General features: G+C 41.3%; 1 protein-coding gene across 2 annotated transcripts in view; it reads left to right on the top strand.

Moving 5' to 3' along the window:
* The window catches only part of LOC309545260 (transcription factor ETV7-like), an 89,266-nt gene extending 63,120 nt beyond the window's left edge, over window positions 1–26,146 (top strand). Inside the window, exons 5-8 of one of the 2 annotated variants that reach the window (XM_082244399.1) lie at window positions 3,398–3,541; window positions 9,098–9,240; window positions 16,976–17,076; window positions 25,431–26,146. In XM_082244399.1, the coding sequence (XP_082100525.1) occupies window positions 3,398–3,541; window positions 9,098–9,240; window positions 16,976–17,076; window positions 25,431–25,554 (512 nt within the window). In that variant the 3' untranslated portion in view covers window positions 25,555–26,146. Of the gene's footprint in view, window positions 1–3,394; window positions 3,542–9,097; window positions 9,241–16,975; window positions 17,077–25,430 lie in introns of both variants that reach the window. The other variant, XM_082244398.1, reaches the window with a different exon arrangement.
* The last annotated feature ends 1,469 nt before the right edge of the window (window positions 26,147–27,615 follow it).

The raw sequence follows: 27,615 nt of genomic DNA, 5'->3' as shown, positions 1-27,615 counted from the left end.
GGCTCAAGAGGGAATAAAGTAAATGTTAAATGACAGTTACAATGAATTCATATGTAGGGCACTCATTTTGCAACCTGCAACAGTGCAGACTAAATGTTCAATGTGACATGGATACTGTGGATTGACTTCTAAAGGAATGTACTCTGTTTACTTAGCAAAAGACATGTTCATATAGTTTAGTAAATAAGGTGAAGCTGCGTTGACTTCAATTGTTCAATTGCATGTAAAGGTTTTTTTTTTCTTTGCAGATGATCAAAGTGAACACAGCTTTATTTACTGATTTTTCTTAAGAGCCGGTTCACACTGAGGCGACACGACTCCTTACTACTTCGGGGGCGACTTGTGCATTACCATGCACCACGACTTCGGAGCGACTTGCAGGGACTTAACATAATGGAAGTCTATGCAAGTTGCTCCGAGGTCGCCCGAAGTAGTACAGGACCCTTTTTCTAAGTCGGAGCGACTTGTGCCGCTCCTATTAGAACGGGTCCTGTAGCGGTCAATGGACCGCGGGGGAGCGCGACTTGTCAGGCTGACAAGTCGCCTGACAAGTCGCGCTAGTGTGAACCGACTCTAAGGCCTCTTTCACACGGTCCGCCTCCGTAGGCGGATCCGTGTTGCTCAGCGGGGATTGATCCGCAATCCCCGCTGAGCCGGGCGGATGACAGCTCCGTCTCTGCTTGCAGAGCGGAGAGGGAGGTGTCTCAGCCCCCGCTGCCCTCTATGGGGGATCGGATGAGAGCCGACTGCCTGTCCGCTCTCATCCGATCCGATCCGATCACTGAACGGATGGAAAAATAGGGTTTCCATCCGTCCAGATTTCACGGACAGGATCGGATACGGATGGCAGCGGGTGTCAGTGGAGGTGTCTCCGCCGACATCCGCTGCCCCATAGAGCTGCATGGAGGATCCGATCAGATCCGCCTAAAAAACTGACAGGCGGATCTGATCGGATCGCCCGTGTGAAAGAGCCCTAATATACTTTTTCCAAAGTGAACAGTCTAGACTCCTTTAGTAAACAAACCCCACTGTGTTGGTATTGAACTGGTTCTACATAATATGGGAGCTTACAATGTAACCAAACAAAACTGACAACTATTATTGGTTTAACAATCACACGCTAAAAGGTGCGAAAAAATGCTGTAAATTAGGAGTGCTTTCATAAATAGAAGTGTAATAGTTTATTTTTATACATTTTTACAAAATGGAAAGTATATGAACGGAAGAGAAATCCAGATCAAATTCATGGCTGTATGACCACCCTTGGCCTTCAAAACAGCATTAATTCTTGCACACTTGCACACAGCTTTTCAAGAAACTTGTCAGGTAAGTTGTTCCAAATATCTTGGAGAACTAACCACAGATCTTCTGTGGATAAAGACTGTCTAAAATATATCTGTCTCTTCATGTAATCCCAGAAAGACTTGATGATGTTGGGATCGGGGCTCTAAGGGAGCCAAACTATTCCTAGGACTCCTTGTTCTTCTTTATGCTGAAGATAGTTCATAATGACATTTGCTGTATATTTTGGATACTTGTCCTGCTGCAGAATACATTTGTATGGTATGTTGGATAAATATCTGCCTGTATTTCTCTGTATTTCACACCATTGGTCCTGACCAAATCTCCAACTTCATTTGCAGAAGTGCAGTCAAAAACATGCAAAGAACCTCCACTATGTTTTACTACTGTCTTCAGACACTCATTATTTTACTGCTCTCCAGCCCTTCTGCAAACAAACTGCCTCCTGTTACAGACAAATATTTTACATTTTTACTCATCAGTCCAGAGCACCTGCTGCCATTTTCTGCACCCCAGTTCCTATGTTTTTGTGCATAGTTGAGTCACTTGGCCTTGGTTCCACGTCAGAGTTATGACTTTTTGGCCATGATTCTTACATAAAGTCTCTGGTTAGACTTTTCCAGACAGTAGATGGGTGTACCTATGTCCCACTGGTTTCTGCCAACCCTGTGCTGATGACACTGCTGGACATCTTCCGATGTCAAAGTGAAGTAACCATGATGTGTCAATCATCTGCTGCATTAAGTTGCCTTGGCCGACTATTGTGTCTATGGTCCATAACATTGCCCGTTTCATTGTGCTTCTTTAATAGAGATCCCAATCTGCTATGAAATCTTTGCCTGGAAGAAACCTTGCTGATGTAATATAACTACCTTGTGTCTTGTTGCTGTGCTCAGTCTTGCCATTGTGTATGACCTGTGACATGAAACTGTCTTCGACAACCTCACCCAGCTGGGTTTAGCTGTTCCTCACCCAGTTTTAAGCCTCCTACACCGCTATTTCTGTTTCAGTTAATGACTGTGTTTCAACCTACTGTATGTATGGAATTGATTATCGTTAGCACATGCTTGCTATAATGGGTTAATCATACACCTGACTCTAATCCTACAAAATCCCATGACTTTGTTCAATTGTACAAGGTGATCAAGTTTAAAGCGGAGTTCCGGCCACAAAATTGACATAATCGATTTTGTGGCCATCCGCTTGCTTTTCGTCACCTGAAAAGGAAATGGATAGTTACGATTTTTTTTTTTTTTTTACTTACCTTGTTATTGTAGAAAAATATACTCACCTTTCTTCCACTTCCTCCCTCGGCAGCCGCGGCCCGCGCCGTCACTTCCGGTTTGCAATGATTCCGGGGAGCTGAACGTCATCGCTCCCAGGAATCAATGCGACGGGACCGGCCCCGCTCGTCACTTCCGGTGCGGCGCCGCATTCCCTGCTAAACAGCTTCTGGGCATGCCCAGAAGCTGTGGAGGAATGCGGCGCCGCACCGGAAGTGATGAGCGGGGCCGGTGCAGGCGAATTCTGGGAGAAGAGGACACGGAAGAGGACGCAGAAGAGGATCGCGCTGGCTTCAGCTGCCCACATCCGAGATGGCAACGCTGGAGAACAAATTTTAAAGGTAAGTATTTCTTCTTGCAGATAAGTGCGACCCGGGACAGTACAGAGGCTATCCATTGTGGAATGTACTAGCCCTGACTGTCCCAGGGGTATTTTTATTGAAATTTTTTTTTCATGGCTGAAACTCCGCTTTAAGAACTGATGTTGGTTTGAAAGAAAAAGGGTAGTCACACCAAATATTGATTTGATTTTCATGATTCTTCAGTTTGCTCAATCTGCATGTTGTAAATTGAAAAAAATAAACAATTATTAAAATATATATTTGTAATAGCCTTTTTACTTTACAGCGTTTCTGCACACCTGCCTAAAACTTTCGCACTACTGTATACTGTATATAGTTTAAAGGAGGTGTAATTTGAAATGTTTATTTATTTGCTTTAGTCAGCTACAAAAGTATACAGACTTCAGAGAGATTTTACTGTCTTTCTATATGCACATTAATATATAATATACTATGCTTATTCAACAGCAGAAACACCAAAATGCCCTACAAAGACAAAAGAAACAGAGGTTGCAGGCAGTATCCTCCAAGATGCTCCTCTCAATCTTTCTCAGCGAATGCCCAGAACTCCGGAATCTCCAAACAAAGGGGGCTGCGTAGATGGAAAAATAAAAGGTAAATACATACTGGATATACTTGTAGGTGCAATAAAATGAAATGAAAACCCTAACATATAGCTACTATAACTTGGGACTGGTGGTTTGGTCTTCTTTGTTGCTTAAAGCCTTATTCTAGATGGATGTTGTAAAATAAATGTCAAAGTAGGGGAAGTGGGCAGTGCATAAAAAATATATACATAGCAAAAGCAGTTACAAAAAATACACAAAAGATAAAAAGACACACAATTGGCAATTTGCTATGAAAATAAAAAGGAATAAAAACAGAAATAAACTTTACCGAAGCTTATTTTGTGGCAGAAGTATACCGGAAACCGCGTGGGAACTCCCCAGTTCAGAACTGGCTTCAAGGAAGAACAATGAACATATCTCAGGTTTCCCAATTTATTGGAATATGAATGTGGGCTGGACTTTAGCCCTTGACCAGTCAACCCCAGGGGGTGTCCCCACCTCAGCCCACACGATGTTCTGTGTTCTGAACTGACCACAGTTGAATTGGCCCAGAACGGCGATGACCGCTGGGTCAGGGATAGGAGTTCTGACACCAGCGCATCGGTCTGATCGCGACAGTACCAAACACTGCCTGCCTGCCGCAATCAGGCGCCATACAATGGTTTTGTGCAATTCTCCAGGACCCCACACATGCCACAGACACAGATTTACATGTACTTGTAGCCCAACACGTGAATCATAAGAAGGGATTATTTTCATCTCTCTGCCACTAATATTTTAACTTTTATGAGAAATAAAATACATTCCTTTGATCTGATGATATCAATCCATGCTGGCAGACTGTTAGGAGCCTCTCACTGAGTCCCTGCAGATTTCCGCAGCCAAAATGACTAGTAGTCTTCTTTTGAAGCTTCAGGGAGGTAACAATTCTCTTGTTTACTAGTATGGGATACTCTAATTGGCACCCAGGTGTCAACTCTACCCCAGAGAGAAGCTCTGTCCTTTCAAATGCTAATAAAAGGACATATTGACTGATAATAAATACTATTTCTTAATAGCCCAAAATGACAGTACATATACAATTATACTATTTCTACAGATCACTTCATATCTCGCTAATGCAAAGCTACCCTACTTTGACGTTTATGTCACAGATGTATTCTTTTTTTTAATTTTGAAAAGCGAGGAAAAGGGTTAGAACCTCTGTCAGGATTCTACAACTTTAGGGGTATTGTGTGTGTGTCTGTATTAGAGGTATTTTCCCTAGTTGCATGTCCCAGTGACACCTCTGTGGCACCAAGGCAAGAGATGAGGGGAAAATCGAGACATGAATAAAAACCAGATATAGGTTTTAACTATTCCATACTGTATTAAATTATATATTTTTGTTCCAGTCTTTGTTCTCTATACCCTCTGACTCCCTATTACTAGGACAGAAAGTGAGAATAAAACCTCTCCAATGGAAACCAAGATTGCAATTGAACCATAAGAAAAGTTCTAACTAGGGATGCACGATACATTTTTAAGACTGAGTACGGGTACCGATACTTTTGCTAAAGTACTCGCCAATACCAATTAACGATACCCTGCGGTGCAATTTGAGGTCATACAAAATGAATGGGCTCAAATTGCACTGCAAAAAATCACATGTGATTTGAACAGCCTCGGGCAGGAAAAGAAGAAGAGCAGAGATCTTACCGCTACCACACTGCCACCTCCTGTACACAGAGAGAACTGCAGGCGCTGCTGTCAGACCCACCATCTGCAATACCTGGGGAGAGAATACAGAGACTGATATATACTGCACTGTATATATACTAATATTTACTAATATATAATACTACAATACTAGGAGAGATCAGACAGAGCAACAAAGACTGATCTATAATATCTAATATCTGCTACAAAAACTCTAACATATACATTACACAAATCTCCATTATACGTTCATCTGAAATATATACCACACCAACCTATGATATATATGTACTATAATATATATATATATATATATATATATATATATATATATATATATATATATATATATATACTACACTAACATATAATATACACTCACCGGCCACTTTATTGGGTACACCTGTTCAATTGCTTGGTAACACAAATTGCTAATTAGCACATCACATGGCAATGACTCAATGCATTTAGGCATCTAGACGTGGTGAAGACGGCTTACTGAAGTCCAAACCAACCATCAGAATGGAGAGGAAAAAGGATTTAAGTAGCTTTGAATGTCGCATGGTTGTTGGTATCAGACGGGCTGGTCTGAGTATTTCAAAAACTGCTGATTTACTGTGATTTTAACACACAACCATCTTCAGGGTTTACAGAGAATGGTCCAAAAAAGAGAAAATATCCAGTGAGTGGCAGCTGTGTGGATGAAAATGCCTTGTTGAGGTGACAGGAGAATGGGCAGACAGGTTTGAGATGATAGAGAGGCAACAGTAACTCAAATAACCACTCGTTACAACCAAGGTATGCAGAATATTGTGGACACACAACACATCGAACCTTGAAGCAGATGTTCTACAGTAGCAGAAGCCCACACCGGGTGCCACTCCTGTCAGTTAAGAACAAGAAACTGAGGCTACAATTTGCACAGGCTCACCAAAATTGGACAATAGGAGATTGGAAAAACTTTGCCTGGTCTGATGAATCTCGATTTTAGCTGCGACATTCAGATGGTAGGGTCAGAATTTGGCGTAAACAACATGTAAGCAAGGATCTATCCTGCCTTGTATGAACGGTTCCGGCTGGTGGTGTTGGTTTAATGGTGTGAAGGATATTTCTTGGCACACTTTGGGCCCCTTAGTACCAACTAGTTATCGTTTAAACACCACGGCCTACCGGAGTATTGTTGCTGACCATGTCCATCCTTTTATGACCACAGTGTACTCATTTTCTGATGGTTACTTCCAGCAGGTTAATGCACCATGTCACAAAGCTCAAATCATCTTAAACTGATTTCTTGAACATGACAATGAGGTCACTGAACTTTAATGGCCTTCACACTCACCAGATCTCAATCCAATAGAGCACTTTTGGGATGTGGTGGAAAAGGAGATTTGCATCATAAATGTGCAGCCAACAAATCTTCAGCAACTGCTATCATATCAATATGGACCAAAATCTCTGAGGGATATTTCCAACCCCTTGCTGAATCTATGCCACAAAGATTTATGCTAGTTCTAAAGGCAAAAGTGGGTCCAACCCTGTACTAGCAAGGTGTACCTAATAAAGGGACCAGTGAGTGTATGTACACACTATAGAAGGATATCCTTTGTTCATTTTTGTCAGAGGTTTACAACCACTTTAATTTACAAAATAAAGTATTTTGACATTGTATGGAAAGAAAACTGGTTGCAGAAGCGTGCCTAGAGGGCGATGATTAATGGCATATTTTCTGAATGCAATAAAAATCAAAAATCAAATGGATGGGTAAGCAGCTGTACACCAGGATAGGTCAAACCTACCAAAACCTATAATATGCAGTAAAAGAAAATAAAGTGCAGCGCTATAAAATTACAAATAGTGCATAAAATCATTCACATTAAAATGTATAAAATGCACAATAAAAAGAATGTGGATCATAAATCATAAAGTTCTTAAAAGCTGATATCATTTTATACATTTTAATGTGAATGATTTTATGCACTATTTATATTTTCTGAATGGTCTATTCGTGGTAAGTGCTCTGTCCTAGGGCCAATTCTGTTTAACTTGCTCATAAACAATATTGAGGTTGGACGCTTAAGAAGGATATAATCGCAATATATAGATCTTTAAACAGTGACTTTAGTATTGGGAGGAAACTATTTAGCCTTAGTTCTCCAAAGAAGAGAAGTTCAGTCTTAAACTGTGCGTGGAGTTCTCTACTATGAATCTTACAAATACAAGCTAACAAGGAGATTGCCCAGTCTATAGAGTAACAGATTGGCCTCAGCCGGTCCCCTCCCTAGCCCCCCCAACGTATTTCACACAATCATAGGCTTACTCTACAACTAATCCTGTGATTGGGTGAAATACATTAGAGGAGCATTGCTGGGGAGGGAACAAGCTGAAGCCCATCTGTTACTCTATTGACTGGGCAGTCTCCTGTCTGCCCCTCCGTGTTTGTTATATTCATAGTGGCAGAGGTCAAGACAAGCTCGCTGGAGGCTAGCATGTGACAGTGTTTCAGAGTCACTGGTCTGTATAAATGTACACTTGGAGTAGTGCTTTTTTGTTCACATGGGTCACAGGGGTTCTTTACTGTTAGAGCGGTAAGGATATAGAACTCCTTTCTACAGCTGGTGGTGTCCGCGGGGAGTGTAGATAAATTCAAAAAATTTTAGATGTGTTTCTTTGTGGACACAATGTAAATGGGTTTTGAAAATTATAGTGACATAAACACAAACTCAGGTTAAACTGGATGGACCGGTGTCTTTGTTCAACCTTACCAACTATGTACCTATGTAACCATGATTTTTTTGCACGCAATTTCAATGCCTGACATATTTGGTATTTATTTACTCAATGCAGTCTCGCTTTTTTTTTTCTTTTTACCAAAAAAGGGAATTGTGTTGTGTTTGTGTGCACTAATTTGTACAAAAAATAAGTGGTAAAAACAGTTGCGCAAATATTGCATAACATAAATCTTTGCAACTTCTTTGCAACTATCATTTTGTTATACAGGTATTCTCCTTTAAGAAAATATATACTATTTTGGGAGTTTAAGTAATTTTTAGGCCTACAATATATGTTTTATCATGTGTGAAAGAAAAAAAAACAATTTTTTGCTTGCTAGGCATACAGATTACAGTTTTACACCTCCATCTTACTAGTGTCAGGTCACCTGTGGCCAGGTGACAACTGCACCCTGTTGGGGACAGAGGTGCACCACAAGGTAGTGAACCCAATAGCTGACTGCTGCGGATTGAGCCCAAGATTCCCCAGGGCACGGAGTCTAAGGCCCAGCAGGTGTTCACCAGAGCCTCTAATGGTGAGGATAGCCTTCGCTGCAGCTGAACCCAGGTCGCAGCCCCTGGAGTCCCCCAGGTCACGCTCCGTAGGAAGAGAGGGGAAGCAGCCACTCAGGACACAAGGGATAGTGATGGGTCAGCCGAGGTCGGGGAAAACAGGCAGACGAGGGTAACCAAGAGACAGGCCAAAGGTCAGGGTCACAGGGAAACAGGAGTAGTCAGAGAAGAGCCAAAGATCGGTACACAGCAAGGTAGCCGTAGCACACGGCAGAGAGGAACACTAAAGCTAAGCTAAAGAAAAAGTTGAACAACAAAGCAGACCTGCAGTGCACTAGTTAATATAGACTTCCTGGAATGGCCTGGGGTGGAGCCATACAGGGAGGAGTGACGATAAAAGGCAGCCAGAAAGAGAGTCAGGCCTCTAATGGAGACATGGAGGAGAAGGTAAGCTGCCGGACACTATTGCATGTCCATGGCAACTAGTAACTGACAGAATCTGTGGGTGATAATAACTGGAAACTATTTTCATTTAATTTTTTATGCTTTTTACCTGTAAAGGATATATTATGTACATTTAAGTATATTAATATTAAATATATTAATTTCCATTTTGAATTTAGATTGCAGGCTGCTGTGGGATTATTTATACCAGCTACTTGATGACAAGCGCTATGAACCCTACATTAAATGGCAAGACAGAGAATCCAAAGTGTTTAGAGTGGTGGATCCAAACAAACTTGCTGCGCTGTGGGGAAACCACAAGGTGCTTTCTATTTTGCACATTAATGAAAATGTTATGCTGTATATTTACCTCTGACTCTGCCATTCTCTACTGCCTTGAGGCTTTGTACATACTACTAATTTTCTTTTCGTTCTTTTCATTTTCTAGTTTTCAACCCGATGGGTTGAATTACCAAACACTGACAGCTCAGGTTGGACCTGCTGTACTAACTATCCGATGTTAGAATAGCGATCTCCCCTGCTGTTCTATTGTGTTCTGGCAGGGGGACGGCCCCCCCGCCAGAACGCTCCGGTCAGTGCTCTCAGCCATTTGCTGAAAGCACTGATTGGGAGTCGGTTGGCCGCCCAACATTCGCCCGTGTGTACTAGGTTTAGTCATTCACCAACCATAATATTTGAGTCCCCCCCCCCCCCCCAGTCCTTCCAGTGAGCAGACTGAAAAAGTTTTCTTGAGTTTGGCTGATTTTTATTTTAGGACATAGACGCTTTAAAAGTGTTCTGCTGTGCCACAGTTTAAAGTCATTTATACTTTATAGATAATATTCATATGCTGTATGGTCAGACAGAGTGGTATAAACCTTGCCATCAAGCTTTTGCACAAAGATAGTATTCTTTCTTGTCTAGCCTGAATATCACTGAAGTTATCATTGATTGCACCAGTAGTGACCATCATACTGACACCATTGTCACCCTGTGACAAACAATGTGCTGTCAGGTTGTTGGAGGGTCAAAACATGATCAGTGTTTGCTTGTAAAGATATCTTTGTAGCTTGGGCTGAGCAATATATACCTAAAGCCTATATAAACACAAACACAAAAATGTAATATATTACAGCTTACCAGTTTTTAGATGTGGTGGCTGCATTAGTTTTCTTTTTTAAGCTTTTATTTTCTTTATTTTCACATAGTGTTCTGCCCAGGAACACACTTCCTATCTTAGGGTGGCTACAGTCAGTACTCCACTCGATCTCTGGAGGAGCAATGTAGTCACAGCAACATTTTCAACCTGTGAAAGGGTAGTGTTAAATGGACTAGTAGATTTAGATAAGTGACAAACAAATTAAAACCTACCTAAAGGGAACACTTTTTGATGAGTTAAAGAAACAATTTTTTTTCTTTTCGCATAAAGGTTTTACATAAATGAACAACTGCTGACCATTTCAGGCACTTCTGTAAGTGTTAATTTATTTGTCTCGACTCTGTAACTGCCACTATTGCTGGACAACTTGATCTGTTAAAGAAAATTGGGAAAATCCTGGACAACTGGAACCTTCCCAGCAATGTCACACCTCCTAACACACCAAGGCTGGGAAATAAATATTTATTGTTGCAGCACACTGGATATCAGTACCCAAAAAATATCAATGCAACAGTAAACACTTTAACAAGTATACCAGTACAGATGCAAAATAATATGTAACGCTGAAAATAACAAGTGGATCAATATCCTTGTCCTTAAGACCTATACTGAGGGGGGGATCCTTATTAAAGGCAATGCAAGAAACAGAGGTCCATAGTTTCTATCTAACCCCTTCCCACTGACCAGTGTGTTGGTGTATATTTGGTCTAGATCCTGCACTGACACACTAAAACGTGAGCTATCCAAAACCTGACAAGATGCCCAAATGTTGTCCCAAATAGGTGATACTCTTCCCTTAATAGTGGTCAGAAGGTTGTGGCCAGTGGCATCTCACTATCACAAAAGTGAATGACTCGTCTCCTCTCACTCTCTGATGTCACTAGTCGAACCTTTCTGTGACTCCAGCACACCGTAGTAATTGTCCACTCGTGAATGTAGAGCCTCATTGTAGGGGGGGGGAAGCCGCCACTGGCAGGCGGGGTTGAAAGGGAGTCGATTCTCCTCTCAGCGATCAGCCAGGAAACTGTGGGGAAGGGAGAGGAGAGGAAGAGGAGAGCAGCCCGATCACACAGAGAGGGGAACTTCTTCTGTAACACAGCTTGGATCTGAAACTCCAGCCTCTGTCAAAAAAGTCCCGCCTTCTGGACAAGCTCCTATGATAGACAGCACACTGGTCCAATGCTGGAAAATTGAAGTAGTGTAACGACTATGATAAGAGACAGTCCAGGAGGCGGGACTTTGTTTGAGAGTGGCCGGCGTTTAAGATCCAAGTTGTGTTACAGGGAAAGATCCTCTCTCTCTGTGTGATCAAGCTGGCTCTCCTCCCTGTAATCCCCCGTGCAGTGATAGGCTGCATTGATGGACAGTGATAGGCTGCACTGATGGGCACTGATGAGGCTGCACTGACGAGGTTGCACTGAAGGGCACTGATAGGCTGCATTGATTGGCACTGATGAGGCTGCATTGATGGGCAACGATAGGCTGCAATAACGGGCACTGGTAGGCTGCATTGATGGGCACTGATGAGGCTGCACTGATGGGCACTAATGAGGCTGCACTGATAGGCTGCATTGATGGGCACTGATGTGGCAGCACTGATAAGCTGTACTAATGGGCACTGATAAGCTGCACTGATAGGCTGCATTGATAGGCACTGATAGGCTATATTGATGGGCACTTATGGGGCTGCACTAATGGGCACTGATTGTTGTTTAAGTTGCTGCTAATATTTATTTTTGTAACCTAATTCTGCATAAAACATTGAACTGTATCACTTCATGAGATAATTTACGAGGACATGTTTAGGGGCAGAATTAGGTGCAGAGCAGGGTAGGGATTGGGTGGGGCAACTGGTGGCGAGTAACTGTTAAAGCCTGGCTAGTAGCTCAGGACTTGACATTTTGAGCCCTGGTCTAGTAGACAGCCTACTCACTGTCCTCCAAATCTCTGCTCCCAGCCCAGGAATTTTTTGCCTTTTTCCTTTTCTGCAGATCCCTAGGCTTGATGGGACTTGTAGTTCCAAAACATTCTGCAGCACCAGATACAGTCTCTCTTGGGACATCTACCAGAAGTCCTTGCTCCTCCCAGCAGGCTCCGTCCTTTCCCAGGCAGCACAGCAACAGCATTACTGCTTCCTATGGTTTCCCGGGTCGTGGGCGGGCCTTTCCTCTGGCTGTACACAGCTCTGCAGCATCTGTGTCCTCTCTCCCCTCTCTCCCCACACAGCCACTCTGGCTCTCTTTTGGGTTGAGAGAGGAAGATAAGGTGTGAGGACGGCAGTACAGTGATAGTGATTGCCTGGTCCATGCTGCAAAGCAGAGCAGTGCTGTGGACTGGGGCTACAGGTGATAACAAAAGAAAAAAATCTTTAACCACTTGCCGACCGCCGCCCGACTATATACAGCGGCAGTCAGCCCCTCCCAGGCAAAGTGACGTACCAGTACGTCACTAGCCTGGGAGCGAATAGGGGGCGAGCGCGCACCGCCAGAGGCGCGCTCCCGCCCCCGCTCGTACCCGAAGAAGCCGTTGCGTGTGACCGGCGGACCCGATGTCCGCCGGTCACTCGCGATCGTCGGGTAGAGAGGGAGAAAGGCAGGCGGCTGATGTAAACAAAGCCACCTGTCATTCTCCCCTGTGTAAAAGCACAGATCACTCGGTCCTGCTATGTAGGACCGTTGATCTGTGCTGTTACACACACAGCCACATCCAATGACAGTAAGAAACACGCCCCTAGGGACACACTTAACCCCTCCCTCTCCAATAAAGTTAACCCCTTCCCTCCCAGTGTCATTTTTACAGTAACAGTGCATATGTATAGCACTGATTACTGTAGTAATGTCACTGGTACCCCCAAAAGTGTCAAAAATGTCAGTCAAGGGTCCGATCTGTCCGCCGCAATGACGCAGTACTGCAAAAAAAAAATCGCACATCGCCGCCATTACTCGTGAAAAAAAAAAAACAACAAAAATGACAAAAATCTTTCCCTTAGTTAGTAAACGCAATAACTTCTACGCAAACCAATCAAAATACGCTTATTGTGATTTTTTTTACCAAACATAGGTAGCAGAAAACAAATTGGCACATATTCAGGATCAATCAGGTATTTTTCATTCTAATCCAGAAACTATCAATCACAATTTTACGGATTATTATCAGGCCCTATATAATACTAGGATCAATTATTCAGGAGATGAATTGGATCATTACTTGCAGGCAGTGGACTTTCCGGTCTTAATCGATAGAGATAGGGCCAAATTAGATGCCCCTATTACTCTCTTGGAGATTCAGGAAGTGGTGGCTTCCTTACAACCTGATAAAACACCAGGACCGGATGGAATTCCTGTTGAATTCTATAAGGCCCATATGGACCTTTTGGGCCCGCATCTATTAGCCACTCTTGCAGGATCTCTAAATGATGGGGAACTCCCTAAAACAATGAGCGAAGCGGTTATCGTTGTGATCCCTAAGCCAGGGAAGGATCCATCATTATGTTCATCATATAGACCTATCTCTTTATTAAATGTGGATGGGAAGATCCTTTCAAAGATTTTGGCCACTCGACTTAATAGTGTTATTATAGACTTGATTCACCCGGACCAAACCGGATTTATACCTGAACGGGGCACGGACATCAATATCCGGAGATTGTTTACACATATGGCCTTGGCGTCGGGGGAGGGAGCAGGTGTGGTCGCCTCCCTCGACGCCGAGAAAGCATTTGATTCTGTTGAGTGGCCATTTCTTTGGAAGATCCTAGCTAGCTTCGGGTTTGGCCCTAACTTTGTCTCATGGATTAAGCTTCTTTATGGGAATCCTACGGCTAGGGTCCGCACTAACTCATCCCTGTCGGATAAATTCCCTCTACTGAGGGGCAACCGACAGGGATGCCCGTTATCCCCGGCCTTGTTTGCCTTGGCTTTGGAGCCGCTCGCGATTATGTTGCGGGCGGACCCACAAGTCCGAGGCATTAAGGTGGGGGTCATTGAAGAGAAGTTGTCCTTATATGCAGACGACACCTTGATCTATTTGGCTGATGCTTCCACTTCATTACATAGGGCCCTACAATTATTCGACATCTTTGGTCGTTTTTCAGGTATACGTATTAACTGGTCTAAGTCTATCCTCTTTCCATTACACCCATCGGTACCTTTAATTGATACTCAGACACCGTTGAAATGGGTACAGGATATGGTGTACTTAGGTATCAAAGTGGGTCCAACATTGGATGTGTACCAGCAAAATAACATCGACCCTTTAGTTTTACAATTAAATAAAAGGTGTGCGTCATGGCACATGCTTCCCTTGTCCCCGGTTGGCAGAATTAACTTATTAAAAATGAGTTATCTCCCGAAATTTCTGTATTTTTTTCGTAACTCCCCCATTGATATGACTAGAACCTTTTTTTCGAGATTAGATAGTATGGTGACAACTTTTGTATGGGCCGGGCGTACTCCACGAGTCGCAAGGCACACGTTATATCTTCCTCTTGCAAGAGGAGGTTTAGCGTTTCCTAACTTCAAGCTGTATTTTTGGGCGGCTGTACTGGTGACGGTTCGGTGGTGGTTCTCCCACCCCAAAACTAACTCCGCAGTTACATTAGAAGCAGCATTGCTGGGTTCCTATGCGGCCCTTAGTAATCTGGTTTTCCGGGGTGAACGGGCACATCCTCAAATAACCAGTCTGATGAAGACGGTGCTGCGGATATGGACTCGGGCGCGGGTGATATATAATACACCTCTACATATATCCCCCCACACTCCGCTGTGGGGTAATCCTAATCGAATACATCTGTATCAACTTCCTGATCCCCAGCTATGGGCAGCCAGAGGGATTGTGACCATGAAACATGTTATTAAAGATGAAAGATTTCAAGGCTTTGACGCTCTCCAGTCTACCCACTTATTGCCTCCCACTATGGGGTTTCGTTACCGCCAGCTTAGTCATGCTATGCAGGCTCAGTTCCAAGGCCCTGTTGTCTTGGAATCAGACCCTTTGGAGAAAATGCTAACTTTTAAGGTAATAGGGAAAACTCTCTCTGCTATATATTTTATACTCTCAACAGATCATAGTCAGTCTCTTGAGAAAACCTATAATAAATGGAAGGATGACATCCCAGACCTGACTGTTGAAGATTGGGAGGACTCGGTTAATAATTAGATCCCCTCAATGATAGCGGCTAGGGACAGATTCATGCAACTCAAATTCTTACATAGAGCATACTTAACGCCGCAACGTCTTGCTAGGATATATCCTATGAAGGATCCTTTGTGCACCAGATGTGGACATGAAATTGGTACTTTTTTACACGTTGTTTGGTCGTGCCCTGAGCTGGCAACTTTTTGGAAAGCGGTGACGGATACTATTGGGGAAATTTTTGACACTATGATTCCTTTGGACCCAAAGGTAACTCTATTGAGTAACCTTACAGAAGTGGCTGGGGATAAATATGCTAAAATGTGCATTATGTATACCCTGTTTTATGCCAGGAGAGAAATCCTTTTGCGATGGAAGTTACCTGAACCTCCCACCCGATCAACCTGGATAGCTGCCGTTACTAAGACACTTCCATTCTACCGTTTTACATACGGTAGTAGGAACTGCCCAAAAAAATTTGATAAAGTGTGGTCAGCCTGGATTGATGCTGTAGGCGTACCAATGTCACCTGTTCCATAATGATAGAAGCAGGAACTTATTTACTAATTGATGATATTCTATTTTTTTTATATTACATTATATATATATATATATTTTTTTTTTCCTTTTTGTCCCTAAATTGGTTTATTGATATTCCCCTTCTCTTCCTCTCCCAAATATTTTTTTTTTTTTTTTGTGTGTTTGTATGTATGGATAATATTTTTTCTTGTGCAGAGTAATGTATTGTAAATATTTGTCTTGTTTACATGTCTAACAATAAAATAAAAATTTAATTGTAAAAAAAAAAAAGAAAACAAATTGGCCAAAAATTTAAAACAATTTTGATTTTTACATTTTTTTGGGGGGGAATTTCATATAAAAAAATGTGAAAAATATTGTTATTTTTGCAAAATTGTCACTCTTTTTTTTTGTTTATAGCGCATGATCAAAAAATCGCACAGGTGATCAAATACCACCAAAAGAAAGCTCTGTTTGTGGGGAAAAAAGGACGTCAAATTAATTTGGGTACAGCGTCGCACGACCGCGCAATTGTCCGTTAAAATCACGCAGTGCTGAATCGCAAAATACCCCCTGGTCAGGAAGGGGGTAAAATCTTCCGGGGCTTAAGTGATTAAAATAAAACACAAATGCAGCGACCACATCTAAGAATTGTTATTCTGATGTATTTTTTTTTATTTTAGATATGCTTTAAGGAAAACAATATGCTTTGGTTTCTGCTGCCTTCCATTTTTAATTTTAGAAAATCCCACCACACACACTTTTTAATGCTTTTTCTATTTTTCTTCTTCTTGCTGTCTCTGCCATTGCAATATTTTTTTTTCCGCATTATTTCCATGTTTCCTTATGTCTCTTTTGATCTCAATCACATGTGTAAACTGACAATTGTTGAATAAAGCCACAACACAGCAGGGCATAAAGGAGCATTTGTGTATTTATGTAGATCTCCAGATACAAGGGCAGCAGCAGCACAGAATTCTGGTGGCATCCTTCTCTTTGATAGCAAATGCACATTGTTCTGTTAATTATAGCATCTTGGCCTCTGAACAGTATATAGTTATATTTAGGGGCAGTGGTAAAGTGCTAAAAGTCTTCAGACTGCTACATGCGTGCAAAGATAGACATATAGTTAATAGTTTTTGTATAGTGTTGTAAGTTTTTTTAGTAAATAGCGGTATCTTAGGGAGTGGACTATAGTTATCTGTGGTTATACAGTGATTTAACTTCTCAATCTGTTTTCATGCAGAATCGTCCAAACATGACCTATGAGAAGATGTCAAGAGCTATGAGACAGTATTACAAAATCAATCTTTTAAAAAAAGAATTTGGACAGAAACTAACTTTTAGGTAATAATAAACTTGTTGTTCATGTTCTAGTCAGATGTTGGCTTTATCACATGGCAAATATATTACACAGCATTAGAAGAACATTTTTAGCCTAGTGATACCCCCGTAGGGGCTCCTGGTATTAACTGGTTCTTCTCTAAAACTACAGAGGCTGCCCACCACCGCAAGCACCAGTCTATTCACACAACTCCAATAAAACAGTCCAGGGGATGTCTTTTTAGTATTTATTGCTTGTAGAAGCTTTAACAGGAGAGGGGTTTAGGGTCACAGGATACTCCAAAACAATCAATAGCAAAAATAGGGGGACAAACTTCTCACTATTCTTCTTAAAGCAGCCTTTCCTTGAGGTAACAGGGAATGGCTAGTATATCTAGGACAACATCAGAGCAGCTCCAGTCCATGTAGCAACCTTTGGCACTTAGTTCCCCTCTAGGACAAGCATACCCAATGTCCACAGCCAGCGTTTTACTCACAATGTTCTTGGAGCTGTTTACCCCCCAGCCTCAAAAGTTTCTCCTTAGTGAGAGTGATAAAACAATCCTTCCCTAGACCCAGAACTTCAGAACAGTGCCCTCCAGCGAATACTCCTTTTAGCGGTCTTCCCTGGGCCCTCAGCCCAGCTCCTGCTGAGACCTACCTACCTAGACTGCAATCTCCTGTTGCAGAAACTCTCTCCGAGGGACAGTAGCCCCCCAGGAGACTGGAACTCTGCCTGAAGAGGAAAGACACTCACCCAGAACATCCCAAGCATTTATGACCTTCCCAGCCACCTTCTGCATGTCTCCTTCCAGGGATTGGGCTGGAGCATGATAAATATTCATACTGGTCATCTGCATGTCCCTGCTCTATATTCTGGAAGCTTTTTGCAAAGATAGGCAATCAAACACCCGGCTTAGAAAACTCTGAACAGACAAATTAAATCAATTATTGCTTCACTCCCTACAGTGAAGCCAAAAATTCAATTTACCTAGCTGCCTAACTAGGAGGGCACTACATCAGCATGAAAAATAGAGTGAAATTAGAGCCTTAACAGTTATTATGGCATATCTCACCTTCTTTAATAACTTCATGTAACATATCAATTGCATACATAATAAAAATCACATTGTGTTTCATGATATTGCAGGAGGGCATAATACTGGAGGATACATGAAAAACAATGATAATATTATAGGATATGTTTATAAGAATGTCCAGGGCATAGTAATGAGATAAGAAAAATCTATCTCATTGTATTGCACATTAGCAGTTCCAGGGACCATGCAGTGGTTTTGTATATATTTGAGTTCCTTATTTATTACGGTCAAAACTGAAAAAACAACATATATATATATACATACATAAATACATACATACATACAGTGCCTTGCAATTTTTCCTTTTTAAATGTTTTTTATTGGGATTTTATGTGATAGAACAACACAAAGGGGCACATAATTGTGAAGTGGAAGGACAATGATAAATGGTTTTCAAATGTTTTACAAATAAATATCTGAATAATATATATCTGTTTTTTAGTCAAATACAAATACATATGAAATATTGTTAATGTTTTTTTTTAGTCTTTTTTTCCAGCATGCTGAAAATGATTCCTTTTAATATTTTTTAGGCTATCATCTGTTTTGATGAAAGCCTGCTTGTTTACAGAGCTCAATAGCTCAAGAAATGTACTCACCCCGGTGGAATGAGGAATGACTCATCTTTCCTCACCTCCCCACCTTGATTTTTAAGATGACTGCCTACTAAGGTTTAGATACAGTTTAAAAGTAACAGCTCCTGTTCTGCTCTCTCTTTAGAAAGCTCTGTTCACACTGGTGCACTTTTGCCACGCTAAAACGCACCTTTCCAGTGAGACAAAAGTGCACGAAAATTATTCCCTTTTCAATTCTATGTCATTGTTCACCTCACTGCACTGCATTTTGAAGAGTCCTGCATGCAACATCTTTGGTGCCTTTTTTAAAAGTGCAACAGAAACTTCTAACCTTTACAGTTAATAGAAAGTCAGTAAAAACACACCAAAAACGCACCGTGGTGCTTCTTTGGTGCATTTTTTGGAGTCACAGGTCAAGTTGTTAAGGGGCCGGTAGTCGCCGGTGTCCTAACAACTAGTGACTTATCCCTGCTGTTAGCAGCAGGGATGAGTCATTGGTTGTTAGGAAGCCGGCACATGCTTGCGTCCTAACAACCTATGATTAATCCCTGCTGTCAGCTGGGGATTCTCAGCTGACAGCAGAATGTAAACAAAGAAGCCCATCAGTAAAAATGAAAAACAAAAAAACGTGGAGGCCCCCCCCCCCCCCCACCTAAAGGGTCTGGTATTGATTTTCAGCGGGACCCATGCCAAAATGACAAATAAAGATGGCATGAGTTCCCTCCAAAATCTATACCAGGCCCTAATCCGAGCATGCAGTTTGGCAGGCTAGGAATGGGGAGAGAATGCTCCCCCTCCATGAGCTATACTTGGTCACATGCCCTCAACATGAAACAAAGCACCATGTCCCCATGTTGATGAGGGCAAGGGCCTCTTCCCCCCACACAACTGTGGCCCAGTTGTTGTAGGGGTCTGTGGGCAAGGGGCTTATCGGAACCTGGAAGCCCCTTTAACAATAAGGGGGACCCCCGAATCCCAGCTCCCCCCTATATGAATGAGTAGGGGGTACATAATAGCCCTACTTATTCATAACAAAATATAATTTTGTCCTTAATCACAGCGCTTAAACCATCAACCATAAGTTATACCAAATAATACAAAATTAATAAAATATAATGTCCCATATCATGTATAATTCATATAGTGCAGCTTTTTTTTTTTATTCAAATGTTCTTTATTGAAAAAGGTTTTTTATAGTGCAGCAGTAAAGAGAAAGTCCATCAATTAATAACAACCTTCAAGTGCTGTTGCAGCTATCATTTATTGTGTGCAATACTGTTCAATAAAGTTCTCCATGCAAATTGTGCAAACCAAATTCTATTGATCATAAAGTGCTCTTCAAAAAGTGCTCTTATGTTCAGCATAAAGCCACTACCACATACGAGAACTCACCAGACAAGATTGACCCCTTGCTAGAGTAGGTCAGTCAGCACTTTCACCCAAGGGGTTAATCATCCAAGGTAACACTGCACCATGGTCAGGGATTCAATTAAATCAGAGGAGATAAAGGGCTTCAATAGTATAAAAACCTTTTTTAATTAGGCGACTGACATATACAACTTTAAAAATCCATAAGCTATTATGTTCGCATTTAACTGTGCATATCGCCCTGCATCCGAGTTATGTAGCCATTTTATCCAATGCTGGCTTCACTATAACAAGCGCAATCCCTGTTTGAAGCTCATATCATTCGGGCCTCTCACTACATACAAGTGTCTCCAGCGGACCAGCTTTCCTTCCTGTAAAGAACATAACAATAATAGAAAACGTGCTGGCAGCAGAAAAAAAGCTGCTGGCAAAAAAAAAAAATCAGACAAACTATATTACAGTGATAATTGTGTAATTCACCCTGCTAAAATATGATAATATGCAAGGTGACTCAAGGTCAAGATTCTGTGCAGGCCAGTCAAGTTCCTCCACCCCAATTTCGCTTATCCTCGTCTTTATGGACCTTGTTGGTGCACTGGTGCTCAGTCATGGTGGAACAGGAAGGGGCCATCCCCAAACAACAAGCTGGGAGAATTAAATTATCCAAAATGTCTTTGTAGGCTGACATCTTAAAAGTTCCCTTAGCTGGGACTAAGGGGCAAAGCCCTACCCCTAAAAAACATCCCCATACCATAAGCCCCCCTCCACCAAAGGATTTTGACCAGTGCACAAAGCAAGATCAATAAAGACATGGATGGGCGAGTTTGGGGTGGAGGAACTGGACTGGTCTGACCTCAACCCAATAGAACATTTTTAGGATGAAGTAGAGCAGAGACTGCGAGCCAGGCCTTCTCTTCTGCATCAGTGCCTGACTTCACAAATGCACTTCCGAAAGAATGGTCAAATATTCCCAAAGACATACTCCTAAACCCTGTAGACAGCCTTCCCAGAAGAGTTGAAACTGTTATAACGTCCCAATACTTTTGGTAATATAGTGTATCTCGTTATTTCAATCAATGGTAACATCAATGGCAACCCTAAATGCAGGAAATTCCACATACAATCAAAATGGAAGAATTCACATAGTGTAAAACTGTTAAAAAAGTTTATTGCACTTCAGAGTATGATTACTACTCACATACCTAAAATCAATATGCACCTTGTATGTAAAACATTCCCAGGATGCAAGATAGAGGTTCCAAACAATGGTTCCACGCTTACTTGGACTAGTCATTTTTGTGAAGGATTGTTTGGAACCTCTATCATGCATCCTGGTTATGTTATACATACAAAGTGCGTATTGATTTTATTTATGTGAGTAGGATTCACACTTTGAAGAACAATAAAACTTTTTAGACAGTTTTACACTATGTGAATTCTTCCATTTTGGTTCTATGTGGAATTTCATGCATTTACAGTTGATATTGATGTTACCATTGATTGGAATAATGAGATACAGTAAACTGCTGAACTCCAGCCAAACAATATGAACCAGATTTTTGCTTGATGGGACTTATATATGCTGATTTGACTCTGTAGTGGAGTCCTCATGTTCTGGTAAGAGTCCATTGCTTGTGGTTGGTGAAAGTTCACGTAGTGATTGCCAAAGTGGATTGAACACTCCCTTTCTGTAAAGTGTCACTGCAGTGTTTTGGAAGACATAATTTGGACTTACTTTTTTTATCACTTACATATACACATTTGTTTGTTTCATATTTTATATGTTATGTCTCACCTCAACTGGGTCACCATATTTTAGCGTGACAATTTACACAATTTTCTTCCTATAACCCCAACTGAGGAATACTTTGGAAAGTATTGCACAAGATATATTCTAGCTGCAAGCAGCACTTGAAGGATGTTATTCATTAATGGACTTTCTCTTTAAAGCGACACTTAATGGATTATGCACTATATGGGACATTATAATTTTATGATTTAATCATTATTTCTTTTTTGAGAGCCTTTGGCTTAAATCTAAATAAAATCCATTTGATTTTACTTTTATTATTTTGGAGTTCAATCCTACATTTTTCAATACCTTGTTACCTGTAAAGTCCCAACCACTGTAGGGGGTTCTTTTTCAACCAGGGATTATGGTAACACTATACCCCAGGTTGTCTACATAACATAACTCTTTAAAACAACACTTAATGGATTATGCACTATATGGGACATTATCATTCTATGATTTAATAATTTTGAATTATTTGGTATAATTTGTGGTTGATGGTTGAACCCCTTCACGCCGACAGTTCGCAAATATGCGGCCCCGCTGGACTGGGCTTGCTTCCGTGGGGCCGCATATTTGCATACCTCTCGGCTGGTTCCGGGTCACCTGATCACTGTGATAGCCTCTGATTGGCTATCACAGTGATCGGTCACTGGTAAGCCCCGCCTTGTGTTTTCTGTCACTGTGAATGGACGAGAGCGATACATGGTATCGCTCTCTGTCCTTGCAGAGATAGAAAAAAATAAAAAAATAAATAATAATTTAAATTAAAAAAAAATAAAAAAAAAATAAAAAAAAAAATACCTAGGTCAAGATTTGATCAAAGTCAGTGCCAGGGTTAGGGCTCTTTCACACGGGCGTTCCGATCAGATCTGCCTGTCAGTTTTTTAGGCGGATCTGATGCCCCATTCAGCCCTATGGAGCAGCGGATGTCAGCGGTGACATGTTCGCTGACACACGCTGCCATCCGCATCCGATCCTGTCCGTGAAATCCGGACGGATGGAACCCCTATTTTCCATCCGTCCTGGGGATCGGATCGGATGTGATCGGATGAGAGCAGACAGGCGGTCCGCTCTCATCCGATTCCCCATAGAGAGCAGCGGGGCTCTGACACCTCCCTCTCCACACACAGTGCGGAGACTGAGCTGTCATCCTCCGGCTCAGCGGGGATTGGCGGATCGATCCCTGCTGAGCAGAGCACAGTCCGCAACGGAATGCAGACCATGTGAAAGGGGCCTTAGTGTCAGGATCAGTATTTTTTGGTCAGGGATTTCTTCTTTTTTTTTTTTTTTTTTTTAATTAGTATGAGTGTCAGTTAGTGTCAGTGTGTTTTAGGCAGGATTAAAAAAAAAAAAAAAAAGAATGCACACTATTATTTCTGGGCTGTACTACAGGCACAAACAACAACTTACATACACATATGTTGTATTGCTGCAATCATCAGGAGCAGGAGAATACATTTTGTGTTGTTCTTTGGTGATAGGTTATGGTAGTAGCAAGAAATATACAGTTATATTTTGAAAAAAAATTTTTTTTTTACTATTTTGGGCCACCTTTTCCTTTGATAATAATAAAAAAAAAATATCCATTACTATTTACCACCAAATGAAAGCCCAATTTGTCCTTAAACAAACAAGGTATAATCCACCTGGATGAACAAAGTAGTTGTGTTGATGTGAGCGGTTATGCTAGCACATGTCAAAATGACAAAATTGGGCTTGGGCATTAAGATTTGTTTTACCCTTAAGGGGTAAAGCCCTTACCCTTAAGGGGTTAAGCGCTGTGATTAAGAACAACATTTTTTGCAAACACATTGGGTGTTACGCACAGCAGCTGATAATCTTGGTCATTGAGTTAATATTTTTTTGCTCACTGAGCACAGGTGTTTAATATTTATCCAAAAAAATAGATTATACCCTAGAAAATTAACATGTACCATGTTTTTAAGCGCACAAGTATGAACGTATCCTAATCCTTAGTTTATTGTGTTAGGATGCCCCATGTATCAAATATTTCTTTCTAAAACAATTATTTATTATAAATAGTAAAATCAAGTGTAAAATCTATACACTAAGAAATCCAAATACAAAAAAATAGTTTTCATTATAAAAGGCTTTTTCGTGTCCCTTGGTATTTTGGTCTTGCTTAGCCTTTGTTGCCGGACCTCATGATTCTCTGACCTCATGATTAAGCACTGCTACCTGCTACTACAATGTCCAACAAGACTGCTTCACTACCTATTAGAAACACCGCAAAGCCGCTAATACATGGGAAGTTGTAGTCATTACTAATTAACCGCTTGCCGACCGCCGCATGACTATTTACTGCGGCGGTCAGCCCCTCACAGGCAAAGCGACGTAGTACTACGTCGCTAGCCTGTGAGGCTCTAGGGAGCGAGTGCGCGCCGCCGGAGGCGTGCTCCCGCGCGGTCATGGACTCCCCCGCGCGTGTGCCCGGAGGACCCGATGTCCGCCGGGCACTCTCGATTGTCCGTTACACCGGAAGAAAGGCAGGCGGCTAATGTAAACAAAGCCGCCTGTCATTCTTCCCTGTGTAAGAATGGAGATCAGACGGTTCTACTATGTAGGACCGTTGATCTCTGTTCTTACACTAGTAGCCACAGCCAATCACGGTTAGAAACACGACCCTAGGACACACTTAACCCCTCCCTCTCCAAAACAGTTAACTCCTTCACTGCCAGTGTCATTTTTTCAGTAACAGTGTATATGTATAGCACTGATTATTGCAGTAATGTCACTGGTAATCCCAAAAGTGTCAAAAATGTCAGTCAAGGGTCCGATCTGTCCACCGCAATGTCGCAGTCCCGCAAAAAAAATCGCAGATCGCCGCCATTACTCGTTAAACGAAAAACAACTAAAATGACAAAAATCTTTCCCTTTGTTAGTAAACGCGATAACTTTTGCGCAAACCAATCAAAATACGCTTTTTGCGATTTTTTTTTACCAAACATATGTAGCATAAAACAAATTGGCCGAAAATGTTAAAAAAATTTGATTTTTACATTTTTTTGGGGGGGAATTTCATATAAAAAAAATTGAAAAATATTGTTATTTTTGCAAAATTGACGCTCTTTTTTTGTTTATAGCGCATGATCAAAAAATCGCACAGGTGATCAAATACCACCAAAAGAAAGCTCTGTTTGAGGGAAAAAAGAACATCAAATTCGTTTAGGTACAGCGTCGCACGACCATGCAATTGTCAGTTAAAGTCACGCAGTGCCGAATCGCAAAATAGGCCCTGGTCAGGAAGGGGGTAAAAGCTTAAGTGGTTCAATAGAATACAATTTTCTTTCTACTTTCTATGGCTGTTAAAAGTTTTGAAGTTGTCTGTAGAAACCGGTAAATCTTACCCATACAAATCTTGACGTTTCAATTCAACGTAATATAGAAATGCAGCAAAAGTAAATGTATCCATCAACTTTGCTATTAAACTTGATTTTGGAATGGCTGAACAATACAACTGTATTCAAACGTATAATGCATTTACTCATCAAAACTGTTTTTGGAACTGTGTACTTGCAGGTTTCTCAGGTCACCTAAAGAGAAATTACCATCGGAGAAGCTACAGCAGTTGGAAGCTAATGATGTATTGGATCCTAGTGATGTATTAGATTCAAATGAAGATGGGTTTGCAGTTTCACCATGAGATTTTGCATTATTTGAGTGTGGTTGTAATTTTGTAAATTATGTTGACTATTATGTTTAATATGTAACTTATGACTGTATAGGCTGTATACAGATGGGCAAGGCTGTTCACTCCTCAGAGACCTATAGTTTTCAGTTATCCAGGCATTCAGACATATCCATTTGTATAGAAACTTCTGTTCTAAGGTGAGGGACTGAAGACAGTGGGGAATAGTATGTCAGATGTTTTATTATATATTATATTATAATGCCTGTCAAACTTTTACAAAGCCTTCAAGTGTATGTAAACCCAAAATCTATTATTCAGTATGATTGCCATAATTCCTCACTGTTTCCAATTTTCTCAAGCAAATCATTTTTGGGGGGTTTTCCATTGCAAATTTACCTACCTGGAGATCCTGGCAGTAAAAGCATGTCCTGTTGAGGGTTGACAAAGCTAAACGGCTTCCTCTCAATTAGCAGCACTGTCAGCATGAGTAGAAGAAAGAGCTGCCGAACAATGGATATGTCATAGGTGTCCACGTTTATTGTAGAAATTGTCCATAAACATAGCAATCACAGTCCCTGCCCTAAGACTATCTTTGACCCTTTTTCTCCCCCTCCTTCCACTTTCACTTTTTTTTTCCTTTCCCCTTTATTTCTGACCCCTACCCCTTCTTCACCCTTCCCTTTCAACCCATAACCCTTCATGTGCCCCCCACCCCATGTTTTACTTTTCCATAATTTTTTCATGTTTCAATGTATACATTTTCTACACACACATTTTATGTCTCACTACATGATCATTGTCTTTACCTACAGTGGTGATCGAAAGTTTGGGCACCCCAGGTAAAATTTTTTATTAATGTGCATAAAGAAGCCAAGGAAAGATGGAAAAATCTCCAAAAGGCATCAAACTACAGATTAGACATTATTTTAATATGTCAACAAAAGTTAGTTTTTATTTCCATCGTTTACACTTTCAAAATAACAGAAAACAAACAAATGGTGTCTGCAAAAGTTTGGGAACCCTGCAGAGTTAATATCTTGTACTGCTCCCTTTGGCAAGAATCACAGCTTGTAAACGCTTTTTTGTAGCCAGCCAAGAGTCTTTTGATTTTTGTTTGAGGTGTCTTTGCCCATTCTTCCTTACAAAAGTCTTCCAGTTCTTTGAGATTTCTGGGCTGTCTGTCACCCACTGCTCTTTTAAGGTTTGTCCATAGATTTTCAATTATGTTGAGGTCAGGAGATTGTGAAGGCCATGGCAAAACCTTCAGTTTACGCCTCTTGATGTAATCCCCTGTGGATTTTGAGGTGTGTTTAGGATCATTATCCATTTGTAGAAGCCATCTTCTCTTTAATTTCAGCTTTTTCACAGATGGCATCAAGTTATTCCCAAGATTTGCTGAAATTTTATTGAATCCATTTTTCCTTCCACTCGTGAGATGTTCCCTGTGCTACTGGCTGCAATACAACCCCATAGCATGATTGATCCACCCCAATGCTTAACAGTTGGACAGAGGTTCTTTTCATTAAATTCTGTGCCCCTTCTTCTCCAAACGTACCTTTGCTCATTCCGGGCAAAAAGTTCAATTTTAACCTCATCGGTTCACAGAACTTGTTTCCAAAATGCATCAGGCTTGTCTATATGTTCATTTGCAAAGTTCAAACACTGATTTTTGTGGTGAGGACGTAGAAGAGGTTTTCTTCTGATGACTCTTCCATGAAGACCATATTTGTACAAGTATCTCTTTATAAGTGGAATAGTGTACCACAACTCCAGTGTCTGCCAGATCTTTCTGGAGGGATCGTGCAGTCAAACGTGGGTTTTGAATTGTTCTTCTCACAATCCTGCGAGCTGTTCTGTCTGATATTTTTCTTGGTCTTCCAGATCTTGCTTTAACTTCCACTGTTCCTGATGACTGCCATTTCTTAATTACATTCCAAACAGAGGATATTGACATCTGAAAACACTTTGCTATCTTCTTATAGCCTTCTCCAGCTTTGTGAGCGTCAACTATTTTCAGTTTCAGTTTTCTAGACAACTGCTTAGAAGATCCCATGGTGCTGATTGTTGGGGCAA

This window comes from Pelophylax lessonae (genome assembly GCF_965119305.1).
Source record: "Pelophylax lessonae genome assembly, chromosome: 2".
NCBI classification, from domain to species: Eukaryota; Metazoa; Chordata; class Amphibia; order Anura; family Ranidae; genus Pelophylax; species Pelophylax lessonae.
This window is presented reverse-complemented; position numbering and strand designations above follow the sequence as displayed.